The sequence below is a fragment of the Anopheles aquasalis genome, chromosome 2 (genome assembly GCF_943734665.1).
Source record: "Anopheles aquasalis chromosome 2, idAnoAquaMG_Q_19, whole genome shotgun sequence".
Classification (NCBI taxonomy): domain Eukaryota; kingdom Metazoa; phylum Arthropoda; class Insecta; order Diptera; family Culicidae; genus Anopheles; species Anopheles aquasalis.
This window is the reverse complement of record NC_064877.1, coordinates 56665627-56679745: the sequence shown is the minus strand read 5'-3', so window position 1 is coordinate 56679745 and position 14119 is coordinate 56665627. Positions and strand designations below refer to the sequence as shown.

Genomic DNA, 14119 nt, shown 5'->3' with positions numbered 1-14119 from the left:
CCCCAAAAATAAAAGGTAGATAGCATTCGCACGCAGTGGCCCACTTGGCTGGCTCTAGCAGGCCTGCAAGTCCACCCTCAAATGTATTCTGTGTACATGCGTCTTGCGTCGCTCCGTTCCAGCAACCCTCGTTCGACGGAACGGGATCATTCTGCGCACCCTAGGGCAAGCCGGCCAGCCATCCAGACCATCGACCGGCCGACTGCCGGAGTTTCTTCTTTTCAATGTAAATGCGCACAACGGCGCTCGCTTATGTAATCGTGCCAGGATAACCCTCCTAACTAACTAAATACTCTGGTTGCAAGTCAGGGTCAGGTCTTTGGCCAGTGTGTTTGGGATTTGTGACTCGTGCGTGGCGCTTGATTCGCCTGGTCTCTCCCAATAGGTTGTGCTACAGACAAACACGGTCACCATGCTTACGCATGGAAATCGTGGGGCCCACGCATCCTATTGCATACACATTTCGCACGCCGTACCCACCGTGTGCTAAAATATTGAAGCATGCTTTGTGGCCGAGACAGCCAAGCCCAGCAACCGGATTCCTTTTTGCTGTTTTAATTATTTAAACACAATCATCCGTAAACGAACTACGAGAGCAAAGTTTGAAATCAATTTCTTCGATCTCTAAACCAAAAGATGGGGCAAGACCGCGCACAACTGCGGGGGAAGGTCCATTCCATGGATATAGCGAATGGATTCCGCACCACAGACCCACGAACCCACGGTTCGCATCCCACGGAACACGACGCCCAAGACTGGTGGGGGGACACTCCAGTTTCAGCTACATTCTAGATGTCTACGTACATACCAGAGCACTGGAGATCTGGGCGGAGGCTGACTGCTAGAGCCTGTCGCTCGCCCCCAATACGTATCTGGCTGTGGCTGTCTTCCGGTTTGGCCACGGATTTCCGAAACGGGAGCAATCGGCACCAAAGCAAACACACTTTCGCGGCGCCTCAAGTCGCTGGAGCGATTCAGCACGGGTTTCTGATGTGATGCTAGAGCTGCTTCTATTGCTTACCTAGTCGGTGGTTAATGTTTTACAATTTGAGGGTTGTTCGTTTCACAACTAAACTACCATTCAGCTTATCGTAAGCCAGAATGGCATTCTTCGTGGCTATTTCATTGTCAACACCATGTATACTGCGGTTGCTTTGCAATTAAAGCCGCAACAGTGCGGTAGCAACGCATCATACCCGAAAAGCAACTTTTCTAATCCGTGGTTCCAAGATGCTGATGCATGGTTTTGGGTTATTTCTGAAAGATTTTGTAACACCATTCACCATTCACCGAAAATCTCATTCGCCAAAGAACAATTTGCTGGAATCGCGAATCCCACGGGTATCGTCACCACTGCTGCTTCGCGGAGAAAAATTGTTGACAACCCAATCGTGCTGTTGGTTGAAACAAGCAAGAATTTAGCGAAACAACTGGGCATCCATCAGCGAAACCTGTTCTGTGGCAGCAGCAAATCCGCTACGGTCGGTGAGGTGCAGCTGCAGCATCAGCCCCGGAGTAGTGCCGTTAGGCCATTTACGTGGGGAAGGAGATTGCAGCACCAAGCAAACGTGGATTTAGCCGAAGCCCACTCACGATTAGCCAGCGCGGAATTGATGGAAACCAAAAAAACAACTTTAAACAAACACTTCGTAGCCTTGCAACGGTTGGCTGCTTGTGCCTAAAGGTAACCCGCACGTAGTTTTTAACGATTTCGTTCCGTAGTCCAGATGACCATAAGGATTTTGCGGAGATAATTGGGAAATCCCAGTGGCAATTTAGGCTCCTGGTAACTGGTCGAAGAAGAAATATTGTTTGCCAGCTTTCCCAAAGCCCCGAAATCCTTCCCCAGGTACAGCAGCACATCCTGTTTCACTTCACTGGTATTGATTTTTATCCTGATTTTTTCTCCAGCACCAACTCCGCACAATAATCGATATTTCACCGCACAGAGAGGCTCTTATTTTCATTTAGCTACGCCTCAGCTTTTCCGTAAAATCAACTTTTATCACTTTTTCGGCTACTTTTCTTTTCAAATCACTCGCAAATTGGCCTAAATCGAATTGGGCCACCGAAGGATTGCTTACCATTTCAACACGAAACAATAATTATTGGCGTTCTAAACATTTCAACACTTCACGTGCTCAAAACAATAGGAACCTCACAAACGAACGAAAACCGCGAACGAATGAACCAAGACTGTGACTGAGAAAAAAAAGTTGCGGGGTGCTGTCAAAGCTTGCTTAAACGTGAGGCCGTTTCTACACTGCGCCAAAATTTTCGCTGCCAAAACGAAACTTATAGGATTCCCATAGAATTCCTATGGGAATATACAAGATTCCTATGGGAATCCAATAAGTTTCGTTTTGGCAGCGAAAATTTTGGCGCAGTGTAGAAACGGTGTGATGCGTGATTTTTGGGTTGTAAAGCATAGGTTCCAATAGAACGCTTCAGACCTACGACGCACGTTGGTTTTGAATCGCAACTAATGTGCGACAGTTTCGGCTTTTGTTCAAATTCCACTCGTTGAAGCGAAATAACACCCTTCTCTTTTTAACTTATGAACGGAAATTTACTGAATCAAACCATTAATTCGGGGAGTTCGTTTAATATTAGTAATATAATTTATTGGCCAAATGAATGATGCGCTAAACACAAAGGAAATTTGAAATTAAAATATTTCCTGATGTCGGATACTGCAATGCGACTGCAATATGCATATCTGAATTGTGCGCGATGGAAAAACCTAGCTGCGATTGTAACGATTACCTTCACCGCGACGATGCTCATCTTTGAACTCATCCTTGGCACGCTGCCGGGCCAGATACTCTTCATCGTCTCGTTCGACCAGCTTTTCCTCTTCCTCCTGCTCCTTATCCAGCTCGGCGGCGTTGTCTTGATAGACGCGGTTCATCAGGGAGTTTTTGTTCACTTCTTTCATCTTTTCCGCATCCGGAAAGATACCCTCGGCAACTCGCTGCTCGTAGAATTCGGCCACCGTCATGGTGGGGAAGCTTGGGTATCCCCTGCCGTATACTGCTTTCTGTACCGCATCTCTCGTTATAATAATTGGCTTCAGAGGTTTGGTCGGAGGGTGCTTTCGAGTTGGACGATCATGAGGACCCTGGCCCTCATCGTTCTCGGCCCGTTTCGGCAGGCCGGCGATGTAGGCAAGCATCTGCTTTTCCCTTTCGATCGACACCAACTCATCTTGCGCTTCCAGGATGGCCGCACGGAGAAGCTTAGAATAGTATTCCCGCTTTCTGTCCTCGTCCACTTCCGTGCTGCCGTTCTCCACCACCAGTCTCAGCTCCTTTATTTTCTCCTCCAGTTCCTTCTTTTCCTGAAATTTGCGTATTTTCTCCTGGCGTTCGTAGCTCATGCGGTTCAGTTCGCGCAGCTTATCACTCATCGCTCCCGGTACGATTGCTGCCGACTCCACCGCCAGGGCAAGCGACTCCGTATCGTTGTCCGGTTTTTCGAATAATCCATATTGTTCGCAGCGTTTCAGAAAATCCCTAAAAGGAGGGTTCCGTTGGTTTAGTTTGTACAGACAAAGCAGGACGATTGGCAGGATGAATTGCTTACTTGTAGTAAATTTCGGCCACCTCTACCACTTCCTTGCGATCCTGGTTTTGCAGCTGGCAGGACATCCTGCCCAGGTAGTACGGTAGCAGCAGATAGCGAAGGTTTTCCGTTGGCACTTCCTCGATGGATTCGTTGCTGCTGAACATCCCGACGAGGCTGACCAGTCGCGTTGCATCCTCAAACGCCCGCATGCATTTGTTGATCTCATTCTACCGACAAACGAAAACCCAGTTCAACATCTTGCGATAACGCGGTGGTGGAATAACTCCGCTTCTTACCTGTGAAACGCCGGCATCGAGAGTCTGTTTCAGAATTCCATATCCTTCATCAAATATTTCCGATAACTTGCGATCCAAAGGAATTTCCGGCACCGGTTCGTTGGACATTTTTATCGTGGAAATCGCGATTTTGGAAAATTGCTTTCGATTGTTTACGTTCGACGATGACAGTTCGGGCGTTGAAGGCTACATACACCAAGCGCGGAAAATTCAATCGTTTGCGTTTGGTTTAATTGTTTGTAAAAAGCTCTTATTAATCTGAAATGAATTAAACACACAAAAAGAGCACACAATATCGATTCAATTAATTATGTTGATGAGTTTATGTGGTTTCCAGAGCATTTGCATCCCACATTTATAGTTGTTTACGTTCTGTGTAACAATAACAAACAACAACAACAAAAACGCAGGCCGCTGATGTAGTTTCCATGAAAGAGTGAGTTTTACTGAAAAGGTCCTGAAATTAAATGCTTACTAATATCCCCGTGCATTGTAGAAGCATCAATAATGGATCTTCCGAGGAACCTGAACCCAGATAGTGCCGCTACGGTATCCCGGAAACGCCTTATACATCGGTTTTGCCGGTTGTGCCTGCGCGAGTTTCCGTTTCTGCTACCATTTAAAGCAACTCTGAATGGTACAACCCTCGCCGGGATGCTGGAGCGATTGCTGGGGGGCTTCCAGGTGGCACAAACGCATGATCTCCCGGACCACATTTGCTCCCGCTGTTTGGCGAAACTTGACTTTGCGTACCATGTACAACTGGAACTGGTCCGGAACGAACACAGGCTGAAACACTTCCTCCAGAGTGGGCAGCTGGTGCAGCAACTCTTTGATTTTCAAAATAATCATTCGGCGGTGCGGCGGGAAAGCCACGCAGACAAACTACTCGCTTTGCACGGTACCACACTGCTCGGGGAAAAGGTGGTGGTATCGGAGGGGAAAGAAGTGCCAGGCATGCAGCTAGCAGAGTTGGAAGCGGCAAAACTTTACAAACCAGAGCCACCTTCCTGCACGACTCCATGTGACCACGAGACCACCGAGACCACCGAGACCACCGAGACCACACCGCATCCCTACTCACAACCCGCTGGTTCGCTGCAGCTACCGAAGCGGACACTACGCAACCGACAAACTCTACGGGAAGCAATCAAGCGTGGCAGTACGGGCGGGATGAAAACGATGCCGATCGATATGACAAAATGCTACATTTGTGAGACAACGACGGCGAGTGAAGCCGATCTGCGGGATCACATCGCATCCCACGTCGATTTGCTACCTCACAGCTGCCCGGGGTGCAGTAAAGAGACAGAAGAGGTAAAGCCGATTACCTCGTTGGTGACCCTGCTTCGTCATTACCGGATGCACTCGTATCCCCTCAAATGCCCCAACTGTCCGCAGCGCTTTTTGCGATACGGTAGTGTGTACGCACACGTCCGCTATCGGCACGAGCTGTTTGATAATCCGGAAGGATACACCTGCGAAGTGTGTGGACTGACGATCAAGTATCGGCCCACGTTTATGTACCACATGCGGAACCATTACCACGAACAGATGGGCACGTTTCGGTGCAGCTTTTGCGATCGACCCTTCGGAACTAAGGCGCGTCTCGAGCGCCACGAGAGATCGCATACGGGCGAGCGACCGTTCGCTTGTCGCTTGTGTCCGAAAACGTTCGCACATCCGGGCCAGCTGACGGTGCACCGGTCACGGCACATAAACGAACGTGGCCACCGGTGCATTGAGTGTGGCAAAGCCTTTTACACTCGAACGTTGCTTAAACAACACCAGCTATCGCACGATCGGGAAGCGGGAAAATCGCAGGATGCGGAAAAGCGTTCGGCGCGGTCCGAGCCGCGTCCCTGCACGTATCCTGGTTGTCAGCATGTGGGTGCCACTTATCAGGCTTACTACTTACACCGATTGCGACACATCATGGCACACGAATGCGAGGAATGTGGCCGTCGGTTTGCACGGCTGAGTGAGTTACAGCGCCATCAGAGGATCTATCACAGCGCCGAACATCCGTATCGGTGCGACCAGTGTGATAAGGTATTCCTGAGCAGACAAACCTACCGGGAACACATGGACGCACACGCGAACATTCGGCGCTACGCGTGCGAAATGTGCGACAAGAAATTCGTGAGACGCCGGAATCTGTTAAACCACCAGAAGGCACACACGAACCAGCGGCCTTTCAAGTGTGAGCTGTGTGAAAGCGCCTTCAAGTACAAAAGCGATTATAATCGGCATCAAAGGGACAGGCATCGGGTGGAGCCACCCGCGGTGGATGAGGAAGAACGGGAAGAGGAACCGCGAGACGGCGGATCAGCCAGCGTTAGCAACATCGTCCTCATAGCGGACCATTCGATGGATAAAGGGGAAATTCTGCGGAAGGCGCTCGAGCAGCAAATATTAGTGGAAGATGATCTGCAAGGTCAGGTATCGTACATTGGAGAGGACGTTACAAAGTACGAAGAGATTGAAACTGTTGAGGAGTCGATCGTGTTTGAACAACCGGTGGGGTCGCTGGAAATTGAGGACGAGCCAAAGCGGGAGTACATCATTGAATACATTCAGCAGAACTAGAAGGGGCGAAAGAATTCTCAAGCTGTTGTTGTTCCCCAGAGTATTTTGGGAAGTCTAATACTTGCGTTAAATTGGAATTTATTAAAATATCCGTCTTGGATAGAAAAGTAAAATAAAACATTGAAATGATTGCGCGTACATCCGATGTTCATCTCTCATGCAACTCTTTCAAGATTATCTGATATTCTTTAATATGCTTCTTTCTCACATCTCTATCTTAATCCGAGATCCTAATCATAAGCAAACGAGGTGCAGGACCTGAAACGCTTCGCGAGCCGTTAAACAAGCGACCATTTTAAATTAAAGCCACACTGGATGCGGCACATCGTCACATGCGTCAAAATCAGTACAAAAATACTGCTACCGCAAATGTCGCAACTGACGCTCCAAGGCTGCAACAAGCTTGGTAAACAAGGTGCGCGCTTTCGGAATAATTTCTGAACCGTGAATCGCCGGTTCAAAAAATGGTTTTGATAAAGCAGGAAAACGTTGAGAAAAGTGTAAGGACGGGCGCAGAGGCAGTGCGTGGTAAGTAGCGTGTGTTCCCCGTCTTAAATTCCCCGTCGAGTTACGAAAACATCGGTCACCCGTTTCTTGCAGCCACCAGCGTCGACGATTTCTGCCGAATTTGCTTGTTGAAGCGATCCAAGCTGATATCGCTGATGGAGCGAGTCGATGGCGTGATGATACCGGAGATGCTGTACAAGCTGTGCGGAACGCAGATCGAAGTGATCGATCGGTATCCCCGTCGGATCTGTGAACCCTGTCTGGACGCGCTAGATACGGCCTTTAGCTTCTTGAGTCAGTTCCGGCAGCAGGACGAACGGCTGCGCAGTTTCTACTGGAACGGACCGTTGGTGGCCCAGTTGGAAACCTACCAACTCGAAGGCGAGCGCGATTACGCCAAACGTCTGCAAGAGCTACAGTCCCGAAGCAGTAGTAACAATGCAGAAGTGGAAAGTGCATCGAATGCAAAGGAATACTCTTCAAAGGCGACCGAAACGGAGCCGGTTGTACCGGTGGAAACGGCCGATATGGCCACCAACACCGAGGATCGTGTAAATGTAGGACTACTGGAACTCCCGAAACAAGAGCAAGATGAAGAGCAGAGTGCATGGGAAGTGAGCGAAGGAGTTGAATATGACGAGGTCGATATTGAAGAGGATTCCAATCAAGAGGTGATCGACGAATCGGTAACAGCCGAACGAGCCGATTCAAGCGACGCCTTGGTTTCTATGGAGATCGATTTTTTATCCAACTTAAACGGTCAGCGTGACGACGGGAAGGAAAACAAGCGGCAACTTCGATCCATGATCAGGCATCAACGAGTTGTTGTGGAAGACGATCCGAGGGGAATCGCTTATGAGGTGGAAATGCTCAGCGATTCGGAGAGCCTGCACACTATCGAGGCCGAGCTGGATCAAAATGTGGACGACGAAACCGTAGACCAGCTAGTACCGTGCCATATTTGCGAGTTCATGGCACCAGACGATGATGATCTGCAGGAGCACCTGGCAGTGCATGCCGATCTGTTACCCTACACATGCCAACGGTGCGTAAAGGCAGGCAGCAATTTGGAACCGTTGACCATATTGGAGGATCTGCGAGATCATCTGCATTGGCACAGCCTGGGCTACGACTGCAAGGACTGTGGGAAACGGTTTACCTCCGAGAAGAAATACGCGAAGCATCGCGACACGCACCATAGCGGCGATCTGGTTTGTGAGGAGTGTGGAAAACAGTTTCGAATCCGGAAAAGCTGGAGGAATCACATGCAGCGCCATGCGGCAGTACGGCGCCAGAAGTACAAGTGCGAACAGTGCCAGAAAACGTTCTCCAGTCGGCACCGATTGGTGCGCCATTTGCGTATCCATTCGGGGGAAAAGCCGTACGCCTGTTCCCACTGCGATCGGCGATTTATTGACCATCATCGACGGCAACGACATTTCGATAGAGCTCACGGATCGGGAGAAATCGGATGCTTCCAGTGTGAATGTTGTGGCAACAGCTTTAAAACATCTCGGCAACTAGAGCGGCATAGTGTCACCGAGCACATGAGCCTGGAGGAGCAGCAGGAGTACCGTGAGCTGCGCAAACAACGGTACGAGAATCAGGTGGGCCAATTCCCAGAGGACCATTGTCCGTTCCCTGGCTGTGACTACAAGGCTAGAACTTATGGTGCATTGTACGTGCACAAGCGCGCGAAGCACATCATACTGCACCAGTGTGAGGTGTGTGGCAAAAATTTCCCCTTCAAGAACCAGCTAAACATACATATGACTCTCCACACGGGCGAGAAACCGTACGAGTGCGAAGAGTGTGGTCGCACCTTCCGGCGTCTTTTTAGCTATCGGGAGCATGTAGAGCAGCATCGGTCCGATAAAACCTACCCATGCACCGTGTGCGGTAAAACCTTCCGGAGACCACGCTATCTGCAGGCACACATTCTGACGCATTCCTCCGAGAAACCGTTCACCTGCGTCCAATGTCCCAATCGGTACAAGACACGGGGCGAGCTGAAGAAACACTGCCGAGCGAAACATCAGGACGAGCTGATTCCATTGCAAGGCGTCGAAATGCGGGAGGAAATAGTCGAAGAAGAGTACGTCGATGGATTTGAATAGCGAAACACGACCTTACCAAAGCAAAGTGCAACACCGGTGGTACCGGCGTAGGATTGATGTTTAATTACTATCTTATATTATCTGGCTTGATGTGCTGGTCTTACACGTTATATTATCTGGCTTGATATCAATGAATTGCTAGAAATTTTAATGAATAAACCAATTCTGATGATAATACATTGTTCCTTTGCTGTCTACTTTGCTGTGCTCTAGGATCGTGATCTTAACCGTAACCGTGATCTTTCGGTTAACTTTGTATCAGCTTTAGGATGTTTTTAATTCTTAAAAACGCGAGCACCAGTGTGTATTAATAGGCATTTTTGTATTGAGAAATAGAGTTCTGGAAATTTACTAGCAACGCAAAAACCGCAAAACATTACTAGCGATACAAAAATTAGATTGCGACGCAGCCATGCTTTCAGTTTTGCAGAATATAGTGGAATCATAACCCAATACATTGCTTAAATTCATGTTTCTTGTTACTAGTTATTTGTATTCTCAGTCTTATATCTTTATAACATATCGTGGCTCATCAAGGGCTTCTTATCCTATTACACAAAGAACATAGTCTTTTGGAATAAATGACCCGATTACATCTGGTAAAAGTTTTTTTATTGTTCAATTAGGATTCTCAAAATAAATATAATTTTTATGATTAAAGACTGAACGATGCAAAACAGTTTTCTTTTAGTTTTATCGATCAAACAATTGTTTTGCGGTGCCGCATTTCTTCTCAATTTTCCCTTTTATGGCATTTAGCGTGCCACTCGATCCTTCGTTTTGCTCGTAAAAGTCTGCTGTGTCTGTTCTCTGTGTTTTGCGAAAAACCAGTTGATTATGGTGACTTCTAGCGAATTAAACACTGTAATAATCGTTCAGTGGATTTATCACTCATTAGCATTTGCGTCCATTCTAATGAACAACGTGGTCTACCAACCGTCGTACCAACGAAGGAATCATTGTTGAACAATAGCGACAGTGCACTACCGCCGAACTACTAGGGAACATCATGTCCGAACATGTCGAAAGATTGCATAAAACTGATTAAGCACGCAATTCATATTTCTGCACTTGGCATGAGCAACGATTTGTGAAGGTTTTACGACAGCAGCCACCAGCAACTCAAAGATAAATGTATCGATGAGGTTCCTTTCTGTGGGTGCTTCCATTTCCATCCTATGAGTCATCCTTTTGTTCGGAGTGAGGATCATACTACTCGCATGGTGGATCACTAGTCTGCGAACTCTTCGTGGTGGCACTGAGATGCGGTCATAAAATTGCTTCTTGCTTCCGTTGCATCTTATTCCACTGTCTGGATAACGTTTTGTTCGGTAAGCTCCCAACGCCTTAACGTTGCGAATCTGTTCCTTGGTGTTACACGACGCATCGTCTGGGGTCATTTCGCTATTGCCCCCAGGCTCTACCGTCGGAACCGACAAAGGTTTCCTTCAATCTTCTTTCACGCTTATTTTAGTGGATAACACATGCTTCTCGCTTCAGTAAGGTCTGTGAAACCAGCGTACGATGGTCACTATCGTCGCTCCAAAAGGAAGGTTCATACAGTTTTTATTGCTCAATTCTCCACACTGCAGCAGAACCGAACAATCATTTTCCTTTTCTAAAGTGCATATGCAACTGCTACAATTGCGTGATCTGCGTACATGAATGCGTGAGATCGCTTGGCTGGGGGTCAAGAAGCTTCTTGTGCAGCTGAGCTCAATGATTAGTTATGTATAATATAAAATATCTAATATAAATAACAGAATCGCGAGAATAGCTATTTTCGTTTTGAGATCAAGTGTTTCTTCCTTAGTGATAATATCCATTCAATTATTGTTATACGTTTGGTATACACTATTTTCCTCTTCAAAATGAGAGTATAGGTTTTATCAAACATCTGAGCCATAATATGGTGCAGCGAATAATGATGAGAAAAGAACAAGAAGGGAATTTGTTGTACATATTCGAAATATATATTTATTGCAAGGTTGCCATGCCAGTAATACATAAGAGAAGATTTAAATAACGCAGATGATGAAAAGGTGGAGATAATTTCTGTTTTTTCTTCTTTCGTTAGAATGGCGGCCATGGCCCCACGCCACATAATCCAACCCTCAACAAGCGTCTACTTCATTCAACTTCTTGTATGTTTACTGCTTCTTCGGATAATTTTGGATTTTTGTGCTTCTTTTTTAACGTCTCCAACGATAGAGTGACTTGACCGCCCGGATGATCACTACCGATCGCTACCTATTATTGTTCCAATGAGCTTCAATGCTCTCAAAAAGTGCTCCTGGTTCTTTCCTCGCACTATCAAAATGACAGAATACACGAACATTCGTTCAGATTAATAATCGACGGAAAATTGAAAAGGAATACAATAATAACATTGCATAATAAATAATGTGATTAATAGAAATGAATTAAATCGCATCAAATGTTCATATTAATGTCTCTCATCGCTTCGATAAAAAATGTGTTACGTAGCACATTAATAGTGTGCTTGTTTTTTTAAGAAAATGTGTTCAGCTGATCGTCTGGCAAATCAAAATCAACAAACAATAAATACGTTCAAATGCTAGGATTTTATTTAAACGAATAACAACTTTCAATTGTATAGGTTTGTTGCCTTTTGTGGTTCTTAGCCCGACAAGTCTCTTTATGAAACGTCAACTGAGAGAGAGAATTGTAGGGAAGTTCATCTGTTAAAAATGTCGCAAGAATGGAGCAAAGTTGTCTTCTTTGAATGAATATTCGTAAGAGAGCGCATGCAGCAAATGATGCTGCCCAACATCCTCTTTTCTCTCTGAAATGTCTCCCTCATTCTCCTCCAATGCGCTTCACTATGAGCAGAACGTTGCAGGGGGGGGCGATTCCCCTTTCTTCAATGTGGCTTGCGATTGGAGGATCACTATTTGTAGCGGTCATCGCCAATCTTTTGCTGATCGATGGTTTTGATGATCGTAATGACATGGAAGGGACCACGGAATCACGGACGATGGAAACAAGATAATATAACTACGTGTTCATGCAGTCTGCGAACAAGTATCATTCTATCAGCAAGTGCATAAGAACATTCTATCGAGCAGGATGTCCACTGATTCCAATTTTGAGTTTTACTTGCCAATTCCTACTTCGTGGATCGCTAACGAGTCACTTTACAACGTGTTAGAATATCGTTCTCGTGTGTTGGCCACCCAAATGCGCAGAGCATCGATCGCTTGGCATATCATAGACGAAAAGCTTCGCTTTCAATTGACGCTGGGAACGCTTTCCTATGATATGTTCGTCACGGATTGCTTACTTTATCAAAAGTTGTGTGAATTGAAGAACATTTATGTGTTGGTGGAAATGGACATGCAATTTACTCCTCGAGAACACTCGCCATGGGAATGGAAGGTGGCGCTACGAACGCTGACGGCAATGTTTCGTTCAATAAACAAAATGTGTGATTCGGCCATAGTGTTGCCTTCGAGAGCCTCCGCAATAGCAGATGTGATCTTTCGGTTTATAAATATTGACAACATGCAACGGATGCCGAGGGACTATGAAGGAGTTGTAGAGTTTGTCAAATCGTTTAGAAAATAAATTAGCTCGTCCTGGTGCAGAGTTTGAACGAAGCAAATCAGTTAGTGGTGCGCCTTTGTGTGATTCGATTTAAAGCAAAATTATTGGAGTACCTTCAGTACGCAATGTTCCATTCAACAAAAAAGGTCCCTGACGGCGAAAATTAAGTGAAGGAGTAGTTCAGAGCAAACCGTTTGTTCGTAAAAATAAAATTAATTAAAAACAGAATTATCTGAGTCAATGCTGTCAATGCATGCGAAATCAGTTTTTATTTCGTATCGAAATGAAAGAAATATGAAAATCTGGTATCTATGATGCGATCTTCTCCAATCATCCAAACAACTATTACAGTTGTTTTCGTCTCTTACAGTTTGAAAGAAAACATGCTTTCGTGGCCAAGCGTATCCATGATTCTTTTCAGAATTTCTCGATCCACATTTCTCGATCGCTTCGTCCTTACTCCATACTGCAGCATTGCTTCACAAATGGGCAACATTGACTTTTCGCTCACATGTTCTGAAGCTCAGGTAGCATCACGTAGCATATTCGGCTTTACATAATCGCTCACAAAGAGGCCTTCCCAAATGGTTATCATGTGACCGATCGTTTAAATAATGAGGTGGATGGAAATTGTCTGAACGTTACTGTAACCTTCTGAGTTGGGATCGTCAGAGCAAATTGCAAAAAAAGTCGCAAATGCTTTGAACCAGGCCAATAGAAATGCGATCACATATCTTATGCTCTAAAAAATTATTGCCGGTGTAAGACATAATATCAAAGGTCAATATAATAAAAAATATAAAATAATTCAAAACCGTCCAGGTCTGTTCAATTTCGCCTTAAACCGGCTGCTTATGCTGGAACTGTTAGAGAGTTTGCATCACTTCGGTCTTGTTATCAAGTCCGCAATTACTTTTAATTCTCCAACATGCTCTCTTCAGAAAAAACACTAGCACGATTGGAATATTATGCCATTTCTGACATAACTCATGAGATTTCTTTTGTTTGAAAAAATCTACATGTTTGCCATTACCACAACATGTAAAAAGAGGGAACTGTTTAATTCGAATGTACCATAGCTCGGTTAATAGCGATAGAAAAACGATACAAAATGAATGTAACAGAGAAAAAATTAAAATAAGGATAATGGAACGATCGTTTGGGCAAATGCAAACGGGCTAGAAATTATTTATTGGCTAATGTTATACATTCCCCATTTGAATGAACAACGAAATTCAACGATCTTGAATTCGTTTGTGAGATACAACTTGTTGAAAGTGAAAGTCAACTCAGACAATTGTCGATGCATGTTACATTTTTGATTCGGTGATATGGTGACATGGTGTTTTTGGTGACGATACGGCGCCGAATAATAATGTACAGCTTAATAATAAACATGCATTTTATGCGGCCAACGGAGTTGTGTTTTTTAACGGGGTTGTGTCATGATCGATAAGCAAATCGAAAAGCACCACG

At 45.6% G+C, this 14119-nt stretch overlaps 3 protein-coding genes across 10 annotated transcripts in view; 1 reads left to right on the top strand and 2 right to left on the bottom strand.

The window, feature by feature from the left end:
- LOC126571736 (kinesin-like protein KIF21B) overlaps positions 1 to 2191 on the bottom strand; it is a 37905-nt gene extending 35714 nt beyond the window's left edge. For 5 of the 8 annotated variants that reach the window (XM_050230510.1, XM_050230514.1, XM_050230520.1 and 2 more), the window contains exons 1-2: positions 2085 to 2191; positions 809 to 1394 (exon numbers count right to left, since the gene is read on the bottom strand). The gene's annotated coding sequence lies outside the window, so the exon portion shown is untranslated. The remainder of the gene's footprint in view (positions 1 to 808; positions 1395 to 2084) is intronic. The other 3 variants (XM_050230511.1, XM_050230513.1, XM_050230512.1) reach the window with 3 other exon arrangements.
- A 421-nt stretch (positions 2192 to 2612) lies between these two features.
- On the bottom strand, positions 2613 to 4027 carry LOC126571755 (immunoglobulin-binding protein 1). Its single transcript, XM_050230544.1, has 3 exons — positions 3864 to 4027; positions 3586 to 3794; positions 2613 to 3515 (listed from the first exon to the last, which is right to left on the bottom strand). The coding sequence occupies exons 1-3, from the start codon at positions 3969 to 3971 to the stop codon at positions 2744 to 2746; spliced, it is 1089 nt and encodes a 362-aa protein (XP_050086501.1). The 5' UTR covers positions 3972 to 4027; the 3' UTR covers positions 2613 to 2743.
- A 222-nt stretch (positions 4028 to 4249) lies between these two features.
- LOC126575840 (zinc finger protein 62 homolog) lies at positions 4250 to 9209 on the top strand. Its single transcript, XM_050236789.1, has 4 exons — positions 4250 to 4299; positions 4360 to 6449; positions 6887 to 6980; positions 7053 to 9209. Exons 2-4 carry the CDS (start codon positions 4371 to 4373, stop codon positions 9074 to 9076), a joined length of 4197 nt encoding a protein of 1398 aa, XP_050092746.1. The 5' UTR covers positions 4250 to 4299; positions 4360 to 4370; the 3' UTR covers positions 9077 to 9209.
- The last annotated feature ends 4910 nt before the right edge of the window (positions 9210 to 14119 follow it).